The sequence below is a fragment of the Desmodus rotundus genome, chromosome 6, assembly GCF_022682495.2.
Source record: "Desmodus rotundus isolate HL8 chromosome 6, HLdesRot8A.1, whole genome shotgun sequence".
Taxonomy (NCBI): Eukaryota; Metazoa; Chordata; class Mammalia; order Chiroptera; family Phyllostomidae; genus Desmodus; species Desmodus rotundus.
The window spans coordinates 147,978,472-148,005,347 of NC_071392.1; the positions used below are offsets into that span (position 1 = coordinate 147,978,472).

Here is a 26,876-nt window from a genome sequence, read left to right on the forward strand (position 1 = left end):
AAGAATCAAGGGAATATTCCACCAACTATAGTTCACCATTTATCCACCCACCTAAACATTCCCCACCCCCAACACACACCTCAGGATTTCCAGCAAGAACCAAAGGCAGGCTGGAGACCCCCTATCTACATTACTTGAACTCTCCAATACTGAGAGTGATTCTACTCTCCCCCCTATGAGAAAAGAAAAGCTATGTATCAAGCCATTGCCCTAACATTTTTGTGGGAGTTGACACTCTTATGTAGTAGTTGTAACAAAGGGAGAAAAAAGGGATGAGGGTTAAACTGTTATTTTATTAAAAATAACTAGTTAACTACTCTGATCCTTCATTCTTTAAGGGAGGAGATGGGATTTCTGGTAAACAGACCCATGCAAAATAAGGAGTGAAAGGCTCTGCTGGAGTTTCTAAGCAGACAGGGGGTCTGCCTAATTCTTCCAGTATTTTTCATACTTTCCTCCTTCACTATAAAGAGTACGTTTTCATTAAGAATATAAGATTAAGTGGATTTCTTAGAAGAGGAGAGGTCTTTTTAATGGTTTGTGTGCAAATACATTTTAGTGGAATCCTGGAAAAACATTTTTCTGTTCAAAATTTGCAGACATGTTTTCCTGTCTAATGTGTGTAGTTTTTAATTTGTTTCAGGTATTAGAGAGTTGTTAATTGCTTATGGGTAGAAAATATCATTCGCATATTCCTACCATTTATGAAACCTGTGGATAAAAATCTAGATAAGACAGGGAAATATATCTTTCCTTCCTACTCACCTTACATCCATCTTAATAAACAATTTTGTAACTAAATAGATGAGGACATTCTTACGTATTTTATCCTAATGGTCTTACTTTAACCAAAAAGTGTGTAATTTTATTGTTATTCATAATAGTATCATATCTAAGATGTCTTACTTTTCAGGAGTCCCATGTTTTTCTTTCTAATATCATATAAAAAGTAAAACTTAGAAATACATTTTAATTTTCAATTCTTAGCATAGTAGCCTAGATGAGCATTTTAAATAACTCTAAATAATGGGACTTACGTGCCATAAACTGTCCAATAGGAAGATTTTCCCATCCCAGGAATGACAGAAACAAGGGGTAGTTCGGTGCAGAGAATGTGATTGGGGTTTCAGTTTACTGCAATTCCATAAAAAAGCTATTTGTGTGGCTGCATCAGGCGGGGTGGAAATAGAAGCTTGGATCTGAAGTTGGTCCTAAAGAAGAACTACCAATTACAGAAAAATATGTGGGATCCTAGGAGGTGATCTGAAAGAGGCTTTATGGGTAAACAGTGACAGTAGAAAGTTGAAGAGAAATTATAAAAGAAACATTTAATTGACTTTTGCACTTACATAACTCCAAAGAGTAAGTTTTCCCCGTGATTAAATTGACTAAACTCATTAGGTTGTGTTTACAAAAAAGGAGGAGTAGACAGCACTGGAGTGAAGACATATAACAGCGAATACCTCTTCCTGTGTGTGAAAGAGTTAATTTTTAAAACTCAAAATTATCTAAGCTGTCACTTAACTTGTACACAGTGCTGTCACAGCATCACGTGGAGAACTTTCTAAAATGGAGATTCCTGGACCGTACGCTGGACTCTGAATCAGTGTGTCCGGGGTGGAGCCCAGGAATGTTCATTTTCAACAAATGCCCTAGACCGCACATTGAAGAGAAGGGGCGTTTGCCTTGCTAACGTCCGAAGTTTATTTATCACCATATTTAATGTGTACAGGCCTTTTGATTATGACTACTTTATTAAACAGCTGAGCACAATGAGTTAATTTTATCTCAGAATTTTTTATTTGTATACAAGTCATTGAGTGTATTATAGAAACCATAAAGGGTGAGGAATAGCTATAAAGAATTTTAATAAACCCTCCTCATATAAGAGAAAACATTGGTTGAAAAAAAAGAGACCTCTCTCATTAAAGGTATGTATGCATGTGTATATAATTGTATTTTTAAATTATATATGATCCCTGTGGAAATATTCATACATATAGGTTTTAAAACAAATTTCCTAATTTTATAAACTCTTTTGATGTAACTACATTTCATTTCAGAGTAAAAACACTTTAAGAAGAAGAAACAGAGACACAACAGAAAATTATTTAGAGTTAATAGGAATATGTGCTCCAAGTAAAGATATTTTAATTTTTTCTTAAAATAAAATAAGATTTTATAGGATACTTCAAGTGATAAAAAATTAATTTTCAAGGATAGATTAGCAGAGATGAATCTGATGAAATTTGTGACAATCTAACGCTTACTCTGAAGTGCTAACACTTAATTTAAAATATACATTAAGTCAAATACAAATTAAGTCGATTATAACTTGTAAATATATTTTTCTGTTCTTATTTGTAGCCTAAACAGAAATACTTCAGGTAACTTTTCTTATGAGGTGCTGAAATTGTTTATCCCATAACTAGTTTCGTCAGAGTTTTTAACTTGTATAGGCTATGAGCATGCATGGAAGGCAATATTATAACTTTTATTATAATCCTGTTTATTTACAGAATTAACATCTACAGACAAGCTTGTGCTTCCCTAATGTTCCACCTGGTTTTATTTAGAAAAAAATCGTTTCCTCAGCATATTTAATTGCTTAGCTATAGACATAGTATTGCAAGTAGTCTACACTGAGGCAAACATATACATAAAAAAAAATCAAAAAGAAAGACAGAAAGAAAAGAAAAACGAAAAACATTACTAAATATTTTCCGGGATCCAGCTGCCTACCACGCACACTCTAGACAAAACATCTGGATCCGAGGCAGGAGTTCAAAATTGGCTTTTAATTTAAAGAATGAGTTGCATAAATGCCTGCTTGATATCTTAGACACATTTTAGAACTAAGAGCTAATCCCCTCAAAATAATTCAATTACAGAATATTTAATGACTGAGGTCTCCGTTTTAAAATGGGCTTCGTGCGAGGATCTCTGCTCCCCCTGAAAGGAAGGCTAACTTTAGAGACTTTATCTTTGTTGTAAATATTACATCACCAAGGTTGTGGTTGTTTCTCACTGTTACAATTTCCTAGCTGTTCCAAGACAGACTTGCCACAGTTGAAGTACAACTGGAATTACACATACTTGTAGTTGAAGGGAGAAGAATTTCTCTCTTTGGTGTAAGGAATATTTTAGACTGGTTATTTTTAAGAAACAGCGTGCACAGGAAAAACTCAAAGCCAGTAGAAGTTACCCTTTTGGAAGAGACATTTACATTTACAAGGGAAATCTCCATTTGCAAGGGTGTCTCCCTCCCACTAACAGGTAGAGGAGACTGGCTAAATCTGCAGAAAGGCTTATCAATGGAAAAGGCAGGGCCTTAAATCTCCATAATAACCCTGTCTTCGGGTTACTGTGCTTTGCCTGATAGCTTTCCAAGTCTGCCTTCCCCCCAATTTCATCTTTGGTCTTTAGCTGGAGATGGTCATTAAGGTGGTGGACTGGTCATTCAAGGGAGTTCCGCAGTTTTCCTGGTTATTTTCCTGGTTATACAGGAGGTTATACATGTTATCAAACTTCTGTTTGTTTTCCTCCTGTTAACTTGTCTTTTTTATTACAGCAAAGAACCTAGAAAGTTAGAGAGAAAATTACTTTTCCTCCCTTACATGGTTCTCTCCAAAGTACTTCTGCCAAATTCACAGATTGCAGAAGATTGGTTAAAAGTTATAATTAGCACAGTTTAGGAACTCTTTGACCACCGTGGGTGTCAGCACAATTTCAGTGCTTAAAAATTCAGGATTTCAATTGGGATGTTCATTCCAGATATGATAACCTATTCAGATAAATGTAAAGAGAAAAATCCATCCCTCCACTACTGGGCCATAAGACATCTATGTGACATCTTCAAAGTTAGTGTGGGCAGTGAAGTTTTCCTCTACTGTTGTAGGTTCTTTTGGCTAGTCTAATAATTAAATCTACATGAGACAGGTTAAGAAGAGAAAATAGCCAGATTTAATTAGATACGTGCATATAGCAACCCGCATACATGAGAGCTTCAGAGACAGAGAGGGAAAATGTGCTGTCTGCGATATTCTGAACTACGGAGGAGATAACGGCCCCTGGGGCTTCACAGTGTCATTGAAGGACAAGAGGAGCAGGTGTGCGGCCACTGACAGTTTGCCCTGCTGTATAGTCAGATCACAAAAAGTTATCTTTGATAATTTCTTATCATGGGCAAGGCCTCTAACTCAACTTATTCTAGGTAGTTGGAGAGAAAAGCGGGGGTACAGAAGTTTCTGTGGAGCCCACTCAGTTTCCTTTAGCTCAGAATAATCCACATACCACAGAAGCACATCTGGGGGTGACTTGTACTGAACCCCTACATCAGAAACCAAATAGTCACAACATAATATCAATTTCAGAGTTTCAGATCTACCCATGTCATGCACACATATACAATGAACCAAAATTTTAATATAAATATCAATAAGTAATGTTCACTTTAACTACTATATAAAGCATGTATTTCAAATATATACTAATGAATTAATAGATAATTAATATATTGTATATACTATATTTTACTAAAATCTATGAAGCAGTTATTGTCAACCACATTTGACAGATTGGGAAATCAAGATTATAGAGAGATTCAATGACCTGCTTATAAACAATAGATAATTGGAAAGATAAAATATACTTCATAAAATAATAAAGTGACAATGTAGCATGTGTGTTCATACACATAGATATGGATGTATAATGATAAGTAAACATACATGCATACATAATAGTGCATGTTTGTGTCTGCGTGTATATCCCATCTTGCCCCTCCTGTCCTGTGTCCCTTAGTGGGTGCCCTCCAGGAACCAGGAGGCAGCTCTCATTCCAGTCAGCAGCACTAATCGCATCCCCCAAATAATTCTCAGCAAGGTCACTGTGCATCCCACCCCTGACCCGCCAACGGAGTTGACCCGCAGCAAGTGTTTCCTTTCTGCGGCCCCACCGCCCCCCCCCCCACCGCCCAGTGCGCCTCACCATTCCACCCAGACCCCTTCCTTCCCCCCAGCAGGGCCTCAGAAGGCTGCCACCTCCTTCCTTTATCTCTTGGGACAGAGCCACTCTTTTCTCAGTACGTCCCTTTCTAAATATTCCTCTTGTTTTTTGTATAAATAACAGCTGATTTGGAGTTGTCTCAAAAAATACTTAATGAATATATATACACAAATGATCATAAGAACTGGTTATATTTTAGATCTGTCACTAATTACGTTCTAAAAGTTTTGACCAGTTTCACCCCATCGATACTGCTTTCTCACTAGAGTAGCTAATTAGTCTAGATTATCTATATTTATCAGCATTAATTTTTATAATTATTCGATCCTATCTTCAGACAATAGAATCTAGAACAGACACCTTACTTCCAATGAGCCCACTGAACAAATTAAAATAATCCACATGGTAGTATGTTTTGAGATCCTCAGCCTCCAACAATCACCATTCTCAAATTTATCTTCTTACTTTTGTTGAAAACTGTGAGCAGAAATGCTTAAAATTAATCCACTATTCAGTTGTTTTGTGAGTTTAAAAACATGTTAAATGGTATTACAGTTGCAAAATACAGTTTCTTAATGGTTATTTCTCTGTATATAAATACAGCTTAATCTGCAATTCAGTCATTATCCAGGAATTTAGCTCCTGCATGTCATTCCATTTTCAAAGAGGAGAACTTGCTCTTCCCATGAGCAAATGTACAGAATAATCCGCTGCAGTGTTTCCACAAAAATTCTTAGAAAAGTGAAAGACAAAATCAAGGCAACTATACTGAATATTAAAGTAGAAATAGTATTACTACTTCAATATCTGATGTTTATATCTTCAATATATAGATATATAAGGTTGACATTTTAAATCACCTCAATTATATTGGCAACTTCTTTGATAACTTTGGCATGTGATAACTTAATATCAAGTTTAATTTCCAGAGGAATAAAAAGATGTAATTTCTAGAAGCTGGGGCTTTAATTTTTCCTGAGAATGTTTGCATACATGTCCTTATTCTCTCCACAGCCTTGTGAGTTAAATGAAGATACATTGCCCTTTGAAAAGCTGTAAACAATGAGGTACAAGGAGCCCAAAGGACTCGCCCATGGCTCCCTGAATATTATCTGTGAAGCAGGGTTTAGCCTTCCTAGTCTCACTTTAGTCTATACGCCATGCCACACAAGTATAGTCACCCTTCTTCTTTCTAAAAGAAAGAAGGATTGTTCGTACTTTGAAATCCAGAAATAATTGGATGGTTCCAAGATAGAGCAGCCCTCTTCAGTTTGCTTAAGTGAGAGTGTTATTTGCTATTCATTTCTTTCTTATTCTAGAGAATAAATATCCTTTGGAAGGAAATGAAAAGTTCTTTTAAGTTACACATTAGGGTAAAAATAAAATTTAACTTCAAATCATATTAATTTCTATAACATTATGGTATGAGTCCAAAACATGGTAGTAATTCTATATCATTATAAAACTCATTGTATAACTCTATGGATCTAGTGCCACATAAATACTAAATAAGCAGTACTGATTGAACACTTGCCACCCATTCATAAAGAAAACCATAATGAATAGCAAGTAACATAATAGTGGGGAAAACAAGGAATTCTTTTTAAGCAAAGATCCTTTGTAATCATGGAAACCCTGCCATAAACTTGTTCAGTTGTACAACCAAAGTTTATGTACTGAGACAAATATAAACTGAGTTCTGTACTTTATTACACATTTAAATAAAATAGCCAAAACACACTGAATGTAACTTGTCGGTGTAATCTTGGTAGAAAGAAATAAATGATTGACTCATGTTATTTTTTGAAGGTTTGCAGTCCTTTTTGTATAAATTGCTTTTGAAAGCACCTTTGAAATACATAATTGAGGAAAACCACTCTAGACACAAAACACGTTTAGGTATCGTGCCTCCACTAGGTCTGTGCTGGGGACTGGGCGTACAATTATGGGGCAGCTGAGGCCGTGCTGTCTGCCATTGTGGCGTTTGAATCTCGTGGGATAGCAGTGACCAAAGAGGTGTACAGATAATGATTAAATTTTAACTCAGGTAAATACCACACAAAAAAGCCACATGGTGCCATGAGAGAGAACAATAGCTCTCTGGCACAGCAAGAGCCAAGGACAGAGAAACTGAGAACAGCAGTCCAGCTGAAACTGACCTACAATCATCCAGGCAGTTGATTTTAATATCCCAACACTTTTCTTGGTCATAATAGTTTTGCTGAACTTGTTGCCCTCGATCAGAGAGGTTTTTATTTGAAAATGAGTTTTTTTTGGAAGAAGAAGAAAAGTGGTATAAATTTTTAAAAAACTGTTCTGAAAACTATTTTTCAGGATTTACAAAAATCTATATAATAAAGATCATATTAAAGATAATTAAAGCAATATGGTCATCTATGACATTATTTTAACACAGACAAAATTTACAAATCAATGGCCAGTTGATGGGCTTTTGTTCCCCTTACTCCCTATCCTGTAGGTTCTCAAGTTACATGCATGATAATGGTCTATTTTCTCACCATACTTGTCATTGATTCAACTTCTCTGAGCCATTATCAATCCAACATAAATAGTCAAATACAGTGAAATGGGGGAGACAAAACATAACCACTTTAAATATACACACCAGTGTGAGCTTCAGTTAATTTCAAAAATATTAGGGCTTGAAAACTTGGATGTAATTGGATCGAAAAACATAGTGAATATTTTGAAGCTTTTAAAAATTAAGTGCAAACTATACTGTGTATGGCCTATGGAAATACGGAACAAGCTTTCAGTGCCTCGATAATTTTTTAACATTGATACATTATAATCTTTGGTAAGAGTATAGATCGTAGTAATTATATGCAAACAAATGGCCAACTGCTTTTAAAAATCAATTTAACTATTTTCTTCCAGTATGCCCCTTCACTATATTCTCTTAGAATAAGCAAGGGAGTATTTAGTTCCTCTCAAATAATTACCTTTCTAAAAGCAAGGTGCCTTATCCTCATGTACATGCACACGAATCTGCAACTTTGAGATATTTAATTAAAAGCTCTATAGTCTTCTGCATTTTAGCCATTATAGTGGGACTAAACCTGTATCCATCAGCTTTATGTATTTTTTATTATATTTTATTTTATTATTGACTTGAAGAAGTACTTTGTGAATTTTAAGTAAAAAAATCCATGTCCAACACATACAGTGAAAATATTTTTTTCCCATTTTGGGGTGATTATTTATTTACTTATAAAGCAAAATTTGTCACTTTTTAATTATGATTAGTATTTTTTTCTGTATTCACTAATAAATTTTTAACTCCCCTAAGCTTGCAAAGATATTTTCATGTATTTTTAGACTTTGTAGTTATAGCTTTTTCATGTAGCTCTGTGATCCATTTTAAGTTATTATTATTTTTATTTAGTGCATATTAGAAGTTGATATTCCCTCATGCATCCCCTCATGCAGTTATCCGATTGTTTTAGCCCCATTTTTTGAAATGATTTTTGTTTTCCCATGGACATTCCTCAGTAACTTTGACAAAATGTTATCAGCATATATATATATATATTGATCTCTCTATATATGATTGATATATATATATAGATCATTCCATTGATCTACTTGTCTATGTCTATACCAGCACCATATGACTTTGAACTTGGGAGTTTTATAGAAATCTTAAAATCAGTTAATAAATATGAAACATATTCATATGTGTTCTTCTTTTGTAAAACAGATTTGTCTATTTTAAATCTTTCATATTCTTATATGTTTTAGAAAATTTCCCGATTTATACCAAAGCAAAACAAATACATCCCACTGTATCTTTATTGAAATGGTGTTCAATACATAGATCAATTTAGACGGTACTGACATTTTTGACAGTCTTAAGTCTTTCAATTTATAAACATGGTTTATCTCTCCATTTGTTTTAGTTTCTTTTAATTCTTCTCACCAACTTACTGTTTATTTCAATGTCAACATCTTGCACATTTCCTTGTTTATTCTTAAGTATTTTGTGTCTTTTATTCTATTTTAATATCTATTTTCCAAATGTTTACCATTATACAGTAAAGCATTTCTTTTGTATATTAATACATATCCTGTGATATTAGCTCTAGTAATTAATTCTAATAGTTTTTGTAGACTCTTTATGATTTCTATATGTACTATTTTCATCTTCAAATAAAGACAATTTTGCTTCAGATGGACTTCCTAAAATATAAATATGGTGGAAGCTTTGCAATAACTCTCCTTTCTCCCATAAGATACAATTGTCTTACCTAGACAATAGATACGACCATATATTTATTGTACAAAACGCACACCTTTTATAGTGAAAGAAGGCATAATTATGAATGATGATGTCAGAACCACAGGTGCCAGTTGGAACTTTCCCAGGCAAACTGGGCATGTGATCACTCAACATGGTCCTTCCTGACCTGATCCCTGACAGCCTCTCCAGCCTCGGCTCCCGCTCTCCCCCAGACACAGTTCGACCACCACACTGTATATCAGTAGATTCCCATGAAGATTGGTCTTATTTTCCTGCCTCCTTTCCATGTGCCCTTTTCAGGGCTTTTTACCCTTCTTCCATTTTCTTTTAAGTCTTTCAGTCTTTAATACAGAATGTTTACCTGAGAATGTTTTAAGATCTGTAAATATTTTTATTAGAAATCATTTCGATTTGCAGTTAAAAAGGAGAGATCACAGTGAATAAGTTTAACTAAACTAATATTTTCAAAATCATGAAAATATTCAATAAGAAAAGTGACTCTGAATAGATTATTTTCCAGTGATATCACATGTCACTTCCCCCAAACTCTTTTACATAGTAAAATATCACAGCAAATAAAGTCAAACCCAATGTTATAACACCAAGGACGTGTTGGCACTCTACTGCTCGAAACGTCCATCACAGTGACTATGATTTTCCAGGTGCCCTTGTGGTCAACAGGCCATTAACAATTTCCAAAGCCCACGACAGAAGCTCCTTTTTGTAGACCTGCTGCCATATGCATTTTACAGATCCATTTCTCTGATGAATAAGCATCAGAGTAAACTCTGCAGAGAATCACACGGGGAGGGAGAGATTTCCTCATTCAACTTGATTCTCCTTGACTTCAGACTCTAAGTAATCTCCCAAGCCGATTCTTAATAGATGCTTAAGTACCGATGAAATAGATCATAAAAATGCATATGCACATAAAGCAGAAGATTGGAGAGAGGGGTTACACACGCTGATTTAGGTGATCTGAACAGTGGCCTGCTTCATTCCTATTTCTTTTGTGAATCACATTTTGTTTAATCCCTATCCACTGTGTTCCTGGCACTCTACCTGATACGAAGGATACAGCGTGGAGCAAGGCAAACATAGTCCTTGTTCTTCTGGAACTTATATTGTAGAATGAAGACATGTTTTTTTTAAAAAAAAAACATAATACTGTATTATAGTAATATATATTATAACCATACTTTTACTTATCAACAGTATTCTACCTTTGTAGTGATTTGTTTCACTTATTACCTCTGATTTAAGTAAGTTGTATAACCAGATACACATTTTACATTCAACCTTTTTTTTACACCCAGAAATTTACATGATTTTGTTCTTTTCCCCTTGAGATAGGCTAACAGGGGATGTCATCTGACTCTTGTTGAGTTCTAAACTGCTATGCTAAATGTAAATAAAAATAAGTACAAAGTGGACAAACTTGTTTCTTCATGCCTCTGGCCTTCCTGCCATAAGTATTTATTGAATTCCTAATACCTGGTTTGCACCATACTGGAGTTAAACAGTGAGGAAAACAGACATCTTTGAATCCCCTTAGAGCAGTGTGGAGGCAGGCAGACGGTAAACAAATAAGAAACTTCTACATATGATACATGTTGAAGCAATAACTAAACAAGTGTGGAGTCAAGGAGAAAATGAAGAAAACCTCTACTTCAGACAGATGATCAGGAGAGGCTCCTGAGTGATGAGTAACAACCTGAGACTAGAAGGAGGTGGAAAAATTCGGCCACGAGAAGATTGGAGGGGAGAGTTTCTCAGCATTGGTAACATAAGTACAAGGACCCTGAAAGGGGTAAGAACCAGGTTTGGTTAGGGAACTAAAAAAGGGCCGGGATGGCTGTAAGACAGTGATTAAGAATGAAGAAACCAGCATACCGGGGTTGGGAGGCAGAAAGCCACATGACCTTGCAGCCACAGTGAAGACTGAATTGTGTTCCAGTGAGAAGTTTGGGTCATGAGAAATGCTTCATGTACCACACCGTCAGTGTTCTTTTTAAGGAAGAATGTGCCTCTATGATTCGGGAAATGGTTAGAATTGCAATTTACCTACCTATATTCAATTGCTTGGCAGTTAACTTAATGGCTGACTTTTAGTTTCTTTAGAGTTATATATAGTGCTATGTATATATGGTTTCATACAGTATATATATACAAACAGTGTTATAAAATCTTATCAGGATCATGAATTAGTTATTGATTCTGTTATGTCAATTATTTGAAGCATGCTAATTATTTTATGGCATTGTTATTAAATTATTGCACTATATTTAACTAACACATTTCAACAGATATATTTTTATAAAGATTAATACTTTGCATCGAAGAAATGACAGAGAAGGTTCCAAAATTCCAAATTAATCAGTATGATTTGAGAGGAATTATTTAAGAGACTAATTTTTAAATTTTAACAGATTCTCATAGAATTAACAAAAGTAGGCTTATCTCTTATTCATAAACAGCTGTTGAACTTAATCTGTGTATAGCAGAACCAGGGAGGGTAATATCCCATCTAAACCCTGTAAAAGATACAAAAATCTACTTACCAAATTGAAAAGAAACCACAACACTATTTTCTTTCTTACTAGGAGATTTAAAAATTTTTAGACTCAATTACCTCATACTTTAGTATGAGAAAATTTCACAAAAATCTCGTGTCAAAGAATATTTTCAAATTCAGTGATGTACTTTACAACATAATGGCTTTGTTTTTTTTGTTTTATTTTTAAGTTTGCATAGAGCAAGGTTGACCTTTATTGGTGTACAGTTGTGTGAATTTTAATATACATGTAAACTCTTGCAATTCACTATCCCAAGTCAAGATACCTAACAGTCTTACCTCCCCCCAAAATAGCTCCCTCCTACCACCCATTTATAGTCATACCCTCTCTCACCCTTGATTCTGGCAACAACTGGTGAGTTACCTATCACTGTAGTTTTTCAAGAATGTCATATAAGTGGAATCATATAGTTGACTCAGCATAGTGTCTTTAGATTCACAAGTTTCTGAGGTGTTAATAAGCACATTAAAAGATATTCAACATTGACTAGCCATTAGGTAAATGCAAATTAAAAGCATAACATGATACCACTATATGCCTTTCAGAATGAGCAAAGTGAAAATAATATTGGCAAGACCAAGTGTCGGTAAGGATGTGGAGCAACTAGAACTCTCATACATTGTGAATGGGGATAAAACAGAGAAAAGGTTTGCAATTTTGTTTAAGATTAAGCCTATACCTAACATATTACTCATTCCCAATAAATTTTAATATATTTCAATTTGATAGACTTGAATATATATCTGAAGATATAGAGATACTTCATGCAATAGAATCGACCTTCATATTCATTTTTCAGCTCTCGGTGACCTTGAAACTATCCTAAATCTGGGATAATGTTGCCTTTTGTTCATGGGCCATGAGAAAGCACATAGAGATCCTTAGATCCATCTGTGGCCTTCTTAGACATAAGTGAACTATTTTGCACGTTTACATGTATTACCTTCTATCTGCTAGAAGAGGGAACTGAAAGGTTTATCAGTTCGCCAGAATGTTTTATGATCTAGAGAAGAATATTCTTATCTCAGAAATTGAAAGTTGGAAGTGAGTACAGAGACACCCTGATAGAAATAACCGTCATCCCAAGGTGGAGATGCTGGTAGACAGAGGTTAGTCATGATCTGCCGTGTGACAATGCCTTGTTTTGTTATGTAAGTGTCGCATCTTTCTACCTGTTCAGGTATTCGTCTCCTCAAATAGATGAGAGGTGTTTTAATATCAACATTGCAGTTTGCACTTCCTTCCGTCTGCAACTGTGCCTTTTGCAAAAGAGTCTGTACTGCATGCTGATTAATGGAGAATCAAGAAATCTAAATCTATAAGGAGCTGTTCCCCAAATTTGTCCACCTTCACAGTTTTTGCCACATCTAAGAGACATATGGCTTTTTTTTTACTTAATTGTTATCATAAAGCCAGTATTTTTAAAAATACAATTGTTTGATTTAATATACTTAATAAAAATAAAAAGCCTGTAAAATCAGTTTTACTTTTCATAACAGACAACTACAAAGTAAATGCAATGAAACCAGAATAATGTTATCATGTTGTAATTATATATTGTTTCCTACCAGAAGTTCTGAGCATAATGTTGCTCTCCTTAGGAATTGGGTTAGCCGATTGGAAAGTGTGGTTCAAGCCAAATTACAAATAAAATGAGACTCTGTCCTTGATATAATTGGAGGTGCTGAAAAACAATGTTAAAGGAAAAAATTGTCTAATTACTTGTTTTCCAGTCTATTAAATGCTATGCCTATGGGACACTTAAAACTGTCTTGGGGACAAGGGGTAGGCATCCTCAGCTTTGGGGAACACTAACATGGGGTGATCTTAATAGGACATAAATATTGATGGCGATCATCCTTTGGCGTGTTATATAGGTGGCTCATTTTAATATTAGCTACAACTCATAGGCGTATTTGTAGAGAGTAAGTTTTGCCAAGTTAATTTTTACAAACATTGAATCTTTAAAAATAACTCATACTCTCCCTGATTCATTTCATACTTTGAAAAGCATTCATTTGATGTCTTATCAAGTGCCAGGCACTTGCAAAGGTTTAGAAAACAATACTGTTGAAAACCAAAACACTTCTTGCCCTTAGGGGCCTAATAACATTCTACTTTTAATGCTCACACCTAAACCTGATTTTTAAAACACTTTTATTGTTATTATTATGAGGTAAAATGTATAGAAAGTACATAAGACATAAATATGGCCCAACGAATTATCACAAACTGAAATAAAAACCCATATAACCACCAGCCATGTCTGAAAATAAAATATTGCCAACACCCTGGCAAACATCCTCACGTCCAGCTCAATCCCTTGCCTCTTCTCTGCTCTCAAAATAGTCATTGTTCTGCCTTTGAGCTGGAGGGTTGAATTTTGCCTGATATTAAATTTTACAAAAAGAGAAACATAGAGTGTATGTGTTTATGCGTGCAATGCGTAGCATCATTGCCTCAAAGTTTTAGTTTTCAGATTCATTTTGCTGCAATTAGCAGTAGGAGTTCACTAATCTGTATTGTCATATAATATTTCACTATGTAAATATACCACATTGTATTTAGCCATTCTTCTGTTGATTTAGTTCCCATTCATTTCTGTTGCCAATAATGCATGAATGGCCATTCCTGGGCATGTCTTTGAGAGAACCTATGTGTGCATTTCTTTCTGGAGTAAGTCTAGGGATGGCCTTTCCGCATGATAGGACACCCCAGTGCTCATCATTAGCAGACGATGCCAAAATGTTGTCCCTCAGCCGTGCATGAGTCCTAGCTGCTCCACATTCTCCCACTTTTATTTAAGAAGGGGTAGAATAAACTAGCAACAGCAACATGACTACGAAAAGGGGACCGACCCACAGAAAATGGACTTCGGTGATAACCTGGAAGGTGACCTGCCTTTGATGGTTTTTTCCTGTTACAGCCCTGGCCCCCAGTGAATGTTGTCATTGCCCCCAGAGAATGTTCTCTACATCTTCCCTTCTCACCTTCTGAATTATCCCAATTCTAATTTGGTATTTGGGAAGCCCATGTGGTTTTTTGGGAAGCCAATTCTATCTTTGATACTAGTGGTGGAACATAAAATTATCTTTTATTTTTTTAAAGCTTTTATTTATTTATTTTTTAGAGAGAGGGGAAGAGAAGGAGAGAGGGAGAGAAACATCAATGTGTGGTTGGCTCTTGTGCGCCCCCAACTGGGAACCTGGCCCACAACCCAGGCATGTGCCCTGACTGGGAATCAAACTGGCAACCCTTTGGTTCACAGGCCCACACTCAATCCACTGAGCTACACCAGCCAGGGCTTAAAATTAGACTAAAACAATTAATATAGTCCCATTCTGTGCCCCTAGATACCAATTTCAAAGTATTCAGGCTAATGATACACAAAATGAGACTTAGGCTTTAAAAGTATATATGCCAGTGCCTCCTCATTTCGTTTGAATGGTCTGGTTCTTGCAATAAACTGCATCTTAGCCAATAAAACCCTATACATTTATTTAATACGGGTCACTGGTGATCTCATAAAATAAACAGTTTGCATTTTACACAACGGAATATGTAGTTCTGATAATGATGGACTGAGTCAAATGAACACACTTGCCAACAGCTGTTATCCTAATGTTTAAAAAAACAAACTAGGTATGAGCTAAGGAAGTCATGACAAGTAGGACAATTCACTATCAGAATTGATACTTAGGAGTTTACTTCCCCGCCCAAACTCTCCTGTATCTGCATATACACAATCGTCTGTACACACCTGTGCATAGAGCACCTGTCCCAGCAGCTTCTGTGCTCTGATGCACTAGTCACCGAATACGAGCATAAGAAGAGCTCCCTGTCCTCTAGACAATACAGAGTCTCCTCCTCCATGATCAGGTTCTGAGTCCCTATCACCTCTGGTGATATGTACTCACCTTACATAGCTGCTCCTACACTTTCTGCCATGGTCCACCGTTGCCGTCACTGGTGGAACCCTGTGAAACGGCCTAGCTGACGCGAATGCCCTACCCCTGCACTGTGCATTGCTTTCCGAGCCCAGAATTGTTTAAGCGAGGCAGCTTATCACATCCATTAAGTTAAATTGTGAGCTCTGCTTTATTCCTCGGCGTGGGGAAATCAAATTACTGGTATCTGCAACGGCAAGCTTATGAAATTTGAATGTTGTTAACTTTGTGCTGAAGGTGCCATACTTTTATTGAGGTCAGGCATAAACGAATTTGTTGTCCTAAGGGAAAAATGAGTTTGAGCAACCATTTATTTTGGTTGATCCTATTTTTTGATGAGTGTACAGTGGCAGATTCTCTGGCCCCAATTCCTGTTTCAAAAGCTTGTGGATAATGGTTTAACATTTTGGTTTGGCAACCTAAAGTGACTATTGGTAAATATCATTGTTTTCCTTCAAATCCATTGGTGTTTGGCATCATAAAGATAGAACATATATATATGTATGTATATATATATGTATGTATGAATATATGTGAATATATCTGACATGGGTAAGTAAATGGGATAATTATAGGAATATCAGTGTTTTAAGAACTAAGTGGGAGAATGTATGTGAAGTCCCTAAAGTTATTCTTAGAACATAGTGAATATTTAACGGTAGTCACTGTTGGTTTATTTACCTTAGAAAAACTAGTTAGCAAAAAAAAAAAAAGATTCTTACCATAACTTTGAATTAAGCATGTACTCATGGAATTTATTGTCTAGCAATGGAGACCGACAAGAAGCCAATCAATAAAAACACACCACAACAAATGCTAAGAAGCAAATAAGGGACTGAATAGGGTATATAAAGGCGGGGTGGGGGACAAAGGTAAATAAATGGTAAGGGAGGGCCTCCATGAGAAGATAATGTTTATGTTGAAAATTGAAGGGCAAGAAGGAATAAGCCATTCTAACTGTTGTTTTGGAAGTTGGAGAGAAGGAAAGACTGTCAGCAGAAAGAACAATATAGGCAAAGGTACTGGAATTTGGCCAGCTTTCTGAAATTCAACAAACTCTCGGGTAACACCACGGCGTAAGGAACAACACATTCTTCTGTCACTGCTGCTTTGGGACTGTGAGATTCCCAACCGGGTTTTATAGCCTGATGAGAATTTAGGGTAACAGGGGATCCCTGTGAGTGCAGGACAAGGAAGGAATGGATTTTACACTATATGGCAGAGACAACAGTACAGGTAAAATTGACAGAGCAGCAGGTGCAATGCACAGGAATTTTTAATAGAACAGTTTCAAAAGGTTTCATTTTGCTGGCATATATGTCTTGGGAGATTTATTTTTATATCTAAAACACTCCACATTTGACTCATTGCACCTGTGAAATGAAAGTAAGCCAAAACTTGTACCAAGAAAAAAGTATTAATAAAATTAATGGCTCAGAGGAATCAAATACTAATCTTTTAAAAATATGCCAAGTGTTAAAGTAAATGAGTTTTCCAGTTCCAGCCATATTGAACCAAAAGGAAAAGGACTCGTGGACATGGACAACAGTGGGTGGTCATGGGGGGGAGGGAGGGAGGGGGTAAAGGGGACTTAATGGTAATGGAAGAAATACAATAAAAAAATTTTAAAAATAAATGAGTTTTTGTTTATTTGACTATTTACCCACCTATGTCAGAGAATATATATAATATACATTATATATATTGTCTTTATGAAGCCAAACAATGGACTTAAAGATATCTGAATGAAATGCTTTATATCTCATCCAAACGTTCGCTGTTGTACACCCTGGGCTTTATTGCATCTATGGGAATCTGAAATACCTGGATTAAAATGTATTATTCCATAACTGCATGATTAATCTTCACAGTGCCAAATATCCAGAGTATGTACCAAATTCAAATATTTAGAATCTCCTATATTAATGAGAGCAATCTCTCATTAAACTATGTCTATCCAGGATTCATTTTGTTTTTCTAAGCCACTTATGAGTATTTCTCCTAAATATTATTTTTGTTTCTGATTGCAAACACAAATTCATTACATGTTTATATTCATGCATAAATTTAAATCATGAATAAAACTGTAAAGATTAAAATTAAAATTTATAACCTAACTCACAACATGGCAATTCTGAATCAAATTTGAACTAGGAACCTAGGAATCTGTATTTCTAACAGTGCTCACCCTGGCGCATGTGTGCGCACACACACACGAGTAAGAACCACTGATTTAAACATTCTATGTCTGAGATTCTCAAATTCTAATACGTATGTGAATCACTTAAAAATTTTACTAAAATAAAGAATCTGATTTAGGAGCCTGGGTGGGGTCCAAGGTTCTGCATTTTGCATTTCTAGCCATTTCCCGGAGATGCTCCTTTTGCTGTCCAAACCTCTCCGTCAGACGGCTTTCTAACAATTTTTTGGAAGCCTTCAAAAATGAAAGCTTTAGAACATTTTCTGGCACTATATTCCAGAAATTATTACTCAAACTGTATTAAAGTTTCCATTATGATAAGTTAATTTAAGAGTAATATCACTTGTAGTTCTTTCCTCTTAAAAGATTGGGGGGGGGGATGGAGACAACTGTACTTGAACAACAATAAAAAAAAAAGTTAAAAGATTATTTTTTAAACTGAAAGACCCAAGAAGGAGTAATCACTTTTAAAGTCTATTTATTTAAATAGGTGCCTTTAGCTAGAAGTTTAAATTTGTGTTTGCTCTTAGCCCGTTCAACTGTTAAGTCAATTTTCTTGAGTCTTTGTCAATTTATTTCTATCCTGGGGTTTTCATGGAGCTCACAATTGTACAGGACGGTCCGAGTTCTTCACCCCTCGACTGTGCATCTAGAAATGTGGACGTTCTTGACTCCAAAGGATTCCAGAGGGGAAAAAACAGCCAACATTGAATGAGAGAGGCCCCTTTCTCCTTTTTTAAGACAAATCCGGGCACAAACCCAGATTACGCTGCAGCCCTATTAATTTAGACATCAGCTGGAAAAGCTCTAGGGAATAAAAACTTCATTTGTAGGGGCTGATTGTTTTTCCTCCTGGAAAACATCTGTTTTGAGTCCTTCGTAGCCTGTGCTAGACAGAAGCCTGGAAGCAGCATCTGTAGAATCAGCCTTAGCTACATGGTTGGAGCTGCTGTTCTCAACTGCAGTGGGCTCTTTATAATAATAACTGTAACGAAACTCTCTTCAAAACGATGCGTCAGGCACTACGCTAAGCATTTAGTGAGTATTCTCTTAACCTTACACAAATGTGTGATATGAATGCCCGTGTTAACTGTGTTTTAAAATGAGAATGTTGATGTTTAGCCGGGTTAAATAATTTGCTCAAGGTCCTAAAATAATGACAGGGACAAGAAGCCAGCACACACACTTGGTAAATCCTAAATATATAATCTTAATTTCTCTACCCTGTTTAACCTCTCTATGGCTAAATAGGCACCTTAAAGTATGAAAAGAAACGCATCACTGGCACTTTTAAGTGAAATCAATATGATTATTGTTCTGGCATCCAATAGGGGATGAGATTAAGAGAATTGTTGGTGCAAATCTGGAAAGTAACATTTCTTCTAAGCAAGTATCTCTCATCATTTCATTTGGACTATTTTTCCTTCTAGTTCACCAGGTAATAGCAATGTCAGTAATGCAGCACCATGAGGCATGGACCATGTATTTCTTAGTATGAGGAAGTGCTTTAAACAAGCAAACCAAACAAGTGAATAATACATATCACCTTCCCTTGAAGAAACGTTAATAGGGTGTATTTGTCTGATAGAGAGAGCCAGAGAGAAGTGAGAGAGACACACACACAGGAAGAAAGGGGAAGAAAGACAGAGCATTTTTTTTCTGAAATGGCCCTTTTGTATGACCAAATTAAACGGTAGTAAAATTCCATTACAATGACATCTAATGGGCCAAACACGTTTTTTTTTTTTTTTCTCAGTGATTTATTGGAAGGATTCAGAAATGTCTTAGAGAGATTTTGTTTTCTTCTTAAAGTAGTAAGATTTGGGCCACAGGATTAGAGTTCCATTAGGCAGAGTTCAGAGTGTTCTAAAGAAATGAGGAACTGAGGGTGGAGAGGGATTATCTGGGTGCAGAGAACTACTCTCTGCTGGATGAAGCCGGTCAGGCCCCCTCCTCCCAACATGCCACCTCCCTCCCCCCAACCTCCACAGACACGCTATGATGTTCTCATTCTGTGTAAAGCTCCCCTGCTACTAAAGTGCAGGATGTAAACCACTGCCTCTGTTGGGTGTTAGCAGATGTGTGGCTCAGTTTACATGGTTCTTTTTTATAAAGGAATATAAAAGGAGATTACTTGCTTACTAAGTAGATTCATGCCAGTGGTTTTTCTTAAAAGTTCATCTCCCTCACTCATTCTCAGGCCAGACTAATCACTTATTAGCTTTCTTCTACCATTTTTATCATCTATCTATCTATCTATTTATCTATCTCCAAGTTTCATATATAAAACACAGCCACATATATATATGATTGAGTATATTGAAGAAAGGTGGTAAATATAGTTTGAGAAAAACATATACTTTATAATAAGCAATATATGTATATGTTCAGTTAGGGTAATGTGGCAGTGATTGGATTTCTGACAAGATCCAGTCTATACCACATATTTAGGAAAATAATGTGAAGATGGGGTGGGAAATTTTATATTTTGCATTTGTTATGTCTTTCACCACAAACCACAGAAGTAACCAATATGCACTGAGTGCTGATAAAAATGAAAATAGCAGCTTTTGTAAGGTGTGGCTTGCCTCTAGATTTGGAAAATACAATTGTCTTGTGTGTTGGGGGCAGGGGTGGGGGAGGGGGAATTGAACTTGGGGTAAGAGAAAGACAAGCTACAGTAATTCTATCTTTCCAAAGTCAGCCTTAGCTTCTGATCCAACCATGGGGATTTTCTGACATGTTTGGGCATAGAAAACTGAGTCACAGGATATTTTATGGCCTTCTGATCACTCAAAATATGGCATTTTATTTCTATGATTGTAATACATTAAGCAATAGTATGTTTCCAGTTCAGGAGCTTTTGCTGTAGTAAAGAGTGGTTTAAAGTCTGCAACTACATTTTTCTTCATACTACCAGGTTCTTAACAATCAAAGATAAATGAACCGCCCTTGCTTCAGTGCAAGTGAGAGAAAAAATACACATATACACACCCTGGGGGAAGCAAAGGCAGCAAGACTGAGCTCTCCTTAGTAGTTCAATTGAGGAGGGAGAGGCTCGCTGGCGGTTTGTGGGAGTGAATCTAATTATCAGTCTCTTACTTTCATTAATAGGTGGGAGCAAGTTAATGTCTCAAAGGAAAAAGAAGTAGACGTGCCTGAATTCTTAGACTACATTCTGATCGTTTAAAGCCTTGCTTTCACAAAGATAGTTTAATCAATAGGTCCTTCTCGAGGCTGGACAGTTAGGCAAACAGAACGTCAACTATAGAAAAGGCAAAAATAACTTACAGACGGGAAGGCAGAGCATTCTGAAAAAACTGGAGAGTACACTTTTATAAACGGTAACCTACATCTGTGAGTTTTTGTAATCTAGACTAATCCTCAGGTAGGAATTTTCACTGTGATCCATTTTCAGTTTTATTCCTGTAACCTGGTTTCATTTCTCCTTTTCCACCAGTGCTTTGGGAGTAAAAGTTAGCCTGGATACAGTCTGTGTGTTTCTTAACCGATATTTTGTTTCTTAGCCTCACTAGCCAAAAATCTGATGATGACTATGAAGATTATGCTTCTAACAAAACATGGGTCTTGACGCCCAAAGTTCCCGAGGGTGATGTCACGGTTATCTTAAACAACCTTCTGGAAGGATACGACAATAAACTTCGACCCGATATAGGAGGTATGTGGGAGTCTCTTAGAAACTCATAAACATGCCTACTGCATTAGAGCAAAAATCAGCACATTTCAATAACCATAGCCATTTAAACGATACTTTCATTATATATTATAAAATAGATAAAGAATATACAAACAACATTCTGCTTTGAAGGTAGGAGGGGCAATGATAAGTTCAAATGAAGAAAGATCATTTTCAAGTGAGACTCAAGAGCTAGAAATTCATTTTTTGGCTAGATAGTCCACACAAAAGCTGTAGAAGAAAAGCAACAAGTTCTTTATGAAGTGATATCAAAAACAACAAGCAGATAATGAGAGAGGATGTACACCCATTGCCCATTGCAACAAACAACCACACATTCTTGGTGGGGTCCGATGGTCAAGCCCAAAGTGCAGAGGAGAGAAGTGCCTCATTGGGGTGACCGCAAGGTTGTGGGTATGTGGAAGAGTGACGCCTTCAACCCACCACAGAGAGTCAGGGCATGACGCCTTCAAGGAAAATGGATAAATATGAGACAAATGTTGAACTGAAGCCCAGTAGGATTTTATGAATCCTTGTTCATTAAATGCGACATGAAAACGGAGCACATGCCTTTGGTCGTAGATGTAACAGTACATTATTTTCAATGTCAGACCTCTTTGACAAATAGGCGTGTGTTGGGTTTCCATATGGTTTCCTCGTGTTCTCTGATGAGTCACAGAACCCATGAAGTCACTGGGGAAGATTGATTGAGTGGTGGCTAGAGGCATATGTGGGTACAGTGGGCGTACAAGGAATGAACAGGTGCAACTATTCCAAAGCAATTTACAATAGGTGTTGCTCTTTTTATCTACTTCATGCTTCTTTTACATATTTTTCTGGGTCACAAAATTTTTTTATAGGGGGCAAGCCAGGTTGCAATGCCCAAATACATTTCAGAGCTTGAAGGAAAAATGGTAAAATTCAGGATATCTGAGAAAAAGATAAAGAGAAAATCTGAGTTTTTCTTATCTATTCATCTCTACATAGTCTTGAAAGGATGTTTAGTTATAGCATTGACAAGCTAAACAGAGATACTCCTTTGAAAATAAATTATTTAAAAGAAGCAAGTTAGTCACTGGAACCAAATAAATCATTTCTAAAATGGAAAAAGAAATGTATTTCTAGAAAAACAGACTAAAATATTGTGTTTCTCTATATGTATATATCTCTGTGGTTATCTTTACAGTGAAACCAACATTAATTCACACAGACATGTATGTGAATAGCATTGGTCCAGTGAACGCCATCAATATGGTAAGATTCTAATAGTTTGCTATTAACATGTGGTATGATGAGAATAGCAACAAATATGCCAATAAAAAATTCAGAAGGGAGAATCTTTCAGATAGTTTTTTTTCTCTCTTGCAATAAGGAGATATTTTAAATAATTTTATGAGAGTGAAATGTGATCATATCTATAAAATTAATTTGGGTAAAATGCTATACTAGAAATTCAACAATAATTGTTTGCTTGGTAAGTATTGCTTTCTACAAAATAAAATATAGTGTTCTAGTAATTTTTAGAATATTAATGGTTTAGAGAAGGCATTGTTTGCTTCAAATCAGAATTGTCTCTCAGAGGAAATAATTGATCAGATATAACAATAAATGTAACTTTTTATTTATCATATAACCCTTTCTACCCAAATCTGAAGAAACTAGATTGGAGTCTATAACAGAATAGAGTAGAACATTAACATAACATAACATAATGTGATGTAACATAATGTAATGCAACGTAACATAAGGTAACAGAACTAAAACTTTGAAATGATGTTTACCAACCTAGCAATAAGGACACTCTGTTGGATCAGAGATATGAGAAACTTTCATTGCTCTCATTTGGGGTGAATGATAATTTGCTTGTTTAACCATTAAATAAATGCCAACCTGTTTTGTTCTTTACAACAAAAATTCTCAGAATATTTAGCATTCAGATGCAAATTGGAAATATTTAACAAGGAGAAGCAGCTATATATGTACTTTATTTAAGCATAGAACTTTTAATTTCCGGAATACCAGCCCCCAGAACTACTGTCCCAGGATCACAGTGGATGAATCACTGGTTTAACTAATCTTAAAAGCTTTTATTTTTATTTTGCCTTATTTATTTGTGTTTTGCCAACATGTACATCAGAAAATATTTAATTTTTGTGTGCTTTGCCAAACTATATATCAGAGATTATTACTCTGTTTACTGGCACATCACCAATTAGTTGAGAAAGAATTTCACAAGATAGGTTCCCTTCTCATTAGTGCAGACTGCACATGGGGAATTAAATGGTGAGCCAAGGGCACGGCTCACCCAGAGGAACCGTAGTCCATTGCAATGAGATGAGACAGCGGGAAGTGCAAGGATGTAACACAGAACAGTACGAGTGTGACTCCAGTCTAATCCTGACGGGCTGTGTACTCTCGGGCAGATAAACGATCTCCCTGTCAGTCCACGTTCTTCAACGTAGATTGGGGATGGATTAAGCGGATTGGATTAGGAAATGTGGATGACTCCCAACCCTCAGCTCTTCCATTCTAAGAATGCTAAAGTTTCCTTTTTTAATTTTTCTCATTTAAAGGCATGATCAAAATCAAATTTTAAAGTAACACTACATACTACTTAAGTACGATAGTCAAACTGGAACTCGGGTGTTCTGATGCCAGGCCTAACAGTCTGAATTCATATCATACTTCTCTTTGATTAAAGTCAATCCCTTGCCACTTAGTGGTAGGTCCTTGAGCATATTCATCACAGGACAATTTATCATCATAGCACTCTGGCACTTTGAGAATATGCTCTGTGATGGAGATTAGCACAGTATTCAACATTATCATTAATTGGTTTATTTCCCCATGTTTGGAGGAAAAGACAACTATAACGGTTTTAAAAAAGGAAGGCCATCTTATGCATTATACTGGTGCTCGCTACCTGCCACATACAACGCAAGGCACTTTATGTGTATTCTCTTGTTCTGTCCTTACTCTGCCTCACAAGATAGGTTCTTTCGTGTCCTCATTTTACCGTGAGGTGACTGCGGCTCCACAGCTTCAGGTTAGGACTGCTTAGTTACTCTGGGCTTTCACTCCGCAGCGGTGATTCTCGACCCATGTGACTGCTTTCCTTGAGGCATTTAGCAATGTCTAGAGGAAGTTTTGAGCTGTCACAACTTGGCGTGGGGGTGAGGTTGGTGTTGGCACTACTGACAACTAGTGAGTAGAGACTAGGAATTCCACTAAGCATCTTAAAATGCACAAGAGAGCCCCCACAACCAAAAATTTGCTAGCCCCAAATAACCCCGAGAGCCCTGGCTGGTGTGCCCCAGTGAACTGAGTGCTGCCCTGCAGACCAAAGGGTCACCAGTTAGATTCCCAGTCAGGGCACATGCCTGGGCTGTGGGCCAGGTCCCCAGTGGGGAGCACGTGAGAGGCAACCACACATTGGTGTTTCTCTCCCTCTCCTTCTCCCTCCCTTCTTCTCTGTCTAAAAATATATAAATAAAATCTTTTAAAAAATAACCCGAGAAACTACGCTCTATGGACACCAAATGCAAACAATTGTATCAGGGCTATGATATTGTCACAATTTTGTTAGACCAGTCCTTCCCCCCCCCCCCCCCAGAAATATATCAACTCGTCTACAAGAGATGAGTGAGTCTTCTTAGCAAAGTCTTTGCTTTCTTTGGGACAATTTCAAGCCAAATTAGCTCAGAATGTCAATGAGAACCAAAAATGACAAACACAAAAAATATGGTTACAATATAACCCTACTATGTTACAAATGTTGTGTTTCACCCTTCTCTTTATCACAGGAATATACGATTGATATATTTTTTGCCCAAACATGGTATGACAGACGTTTGAAATTTAACAGCACCATTAAAGTCCTCCGACTGAATAGCAACATGGTGGGGAAAATCTGGATCCCAGACACGTTCTTCCGAAACTCAAAAAAGGCTGATGCACATTGGATAACCACCCCCAACAGGATGCTGAGAATTTGGAATGATGGTCGTGTGCTCTACACCTTAAGGTATTCTTTTGGAAGAAGAAATGACTAATTGCTGGGAATAAAACAAAGATCAACCTCTTAAGACAAAAAAGAAAGAAAGAAAGGAAGTTTCAAGCCAATATCAGGGTTGGCACGTTTGATCAAAATAGTATGTGACAGGACAAAATTCGTTTTTCTTTCTGTTGTCAGTGAGCTTTTCCAAAGGACTAGGAGTAGGTCAAACTTTGTTTCTGACTGATGTGAGAACTCTTTTTGTCTTTCTCACAAGTGCATGGAACTTCCCTGGCCATTGTAAGATCCTGACCCCCGCACCAACCTTGGCTTTCGTGTGTGTCCTGCTACTTTAACATATGGAAACTAAAGCATAGTCATCTTTGGGACCACCAGTTGTTATGCTTGGAAATGTCTCCGTTTCCAAGGATACTGTTGCAAAAGTAGATTTTTAGATGTGGAGGTCTGCTGTATGTTTTCTCTTTTCAGCTACACGATGGCAAGTTAACTACAGTGAATTCCGTCTCCCGGCACCCACCCCCAATACACTGATAGGCTCTTTGAATTAATTTATTGGCTATTTTGGAAAGACATCTTTTGGGAAAACTTGGAGCTATTTTTTATTTTCTGAACTTAAAAATAAAGTAACATTTGGGAGGTTTTCTACTTATACATGCCATTATCTTAGCACTTTATACTTAGATGCATTTAAAATATTTTTATGCTGATGTTTTTCATTGGTGAGCATGTATTATTAAACAACATAATAGATAAATACATATACTTACGATTCGAACAAACCTGGCTTTAGGTCTTAGCTGTATACCATGCTACCTCTCTGTATGAGGGCAACTCTCCAAAATTTCCAGGGGGCAGTTATTGGATAGCGTGGGTGTTAGTGCTAAAAGACACATCTCCAAGCTTTATTTGTATAGTAAGTTTGATGTTTTTACTTGAGTACATTTTTATTTAGAGGAATTAGGTGGGAATTGAGGGGATTATTGTAAAACAAGGCACAACCTACCCACAACACACTGCCCACCCAACTGAGCTAACTCTTAACTTTTCTTTCTTTAATTTTTAAAAAAAGACAATTATTCTTATCTTACAGAGTTATAAGGACTAAACAGTGTGATATGAAAGTGCTTAGACCCTGATATGTAGTAAGCACAGCAGACACTAAATTTATTCATG

The 26,876-nt window shown here is 36.4% G+C and overlaps 1 protein-coding gene across 2 annotated transcripts in view; it reads left to right on the forward strand.

Annotated features, from left to right (window-relative positions):
- Nucleotides 1-26,876, forward strand: part of GABRG2 (gamma-aminobutyric acid type A receptor subunit gamma2) — a 76,977-nt gene that overhangs the window by 1,474 nt on the left and 48,627 nt on the right. For both annotated transcript variants that reach the window (XM_024576896.4, XM_024576897.4), the window contains exons 2-4: nt 21,519-21,670; nt 22,875-22,942; nt 25,492-25,712. In XM_024576896.4, coding sequence (XP_024432664.1) covers nt 21,519-21,670; nt 22,875-22,942; nt 25,492-25,712 — 441 coding nt within the window. The remainder of the gene's footprint in view (nt 1-21,518; nt 21,671-22,874; nt 22,943-25,491; nt 25,713-26,876) is intronic.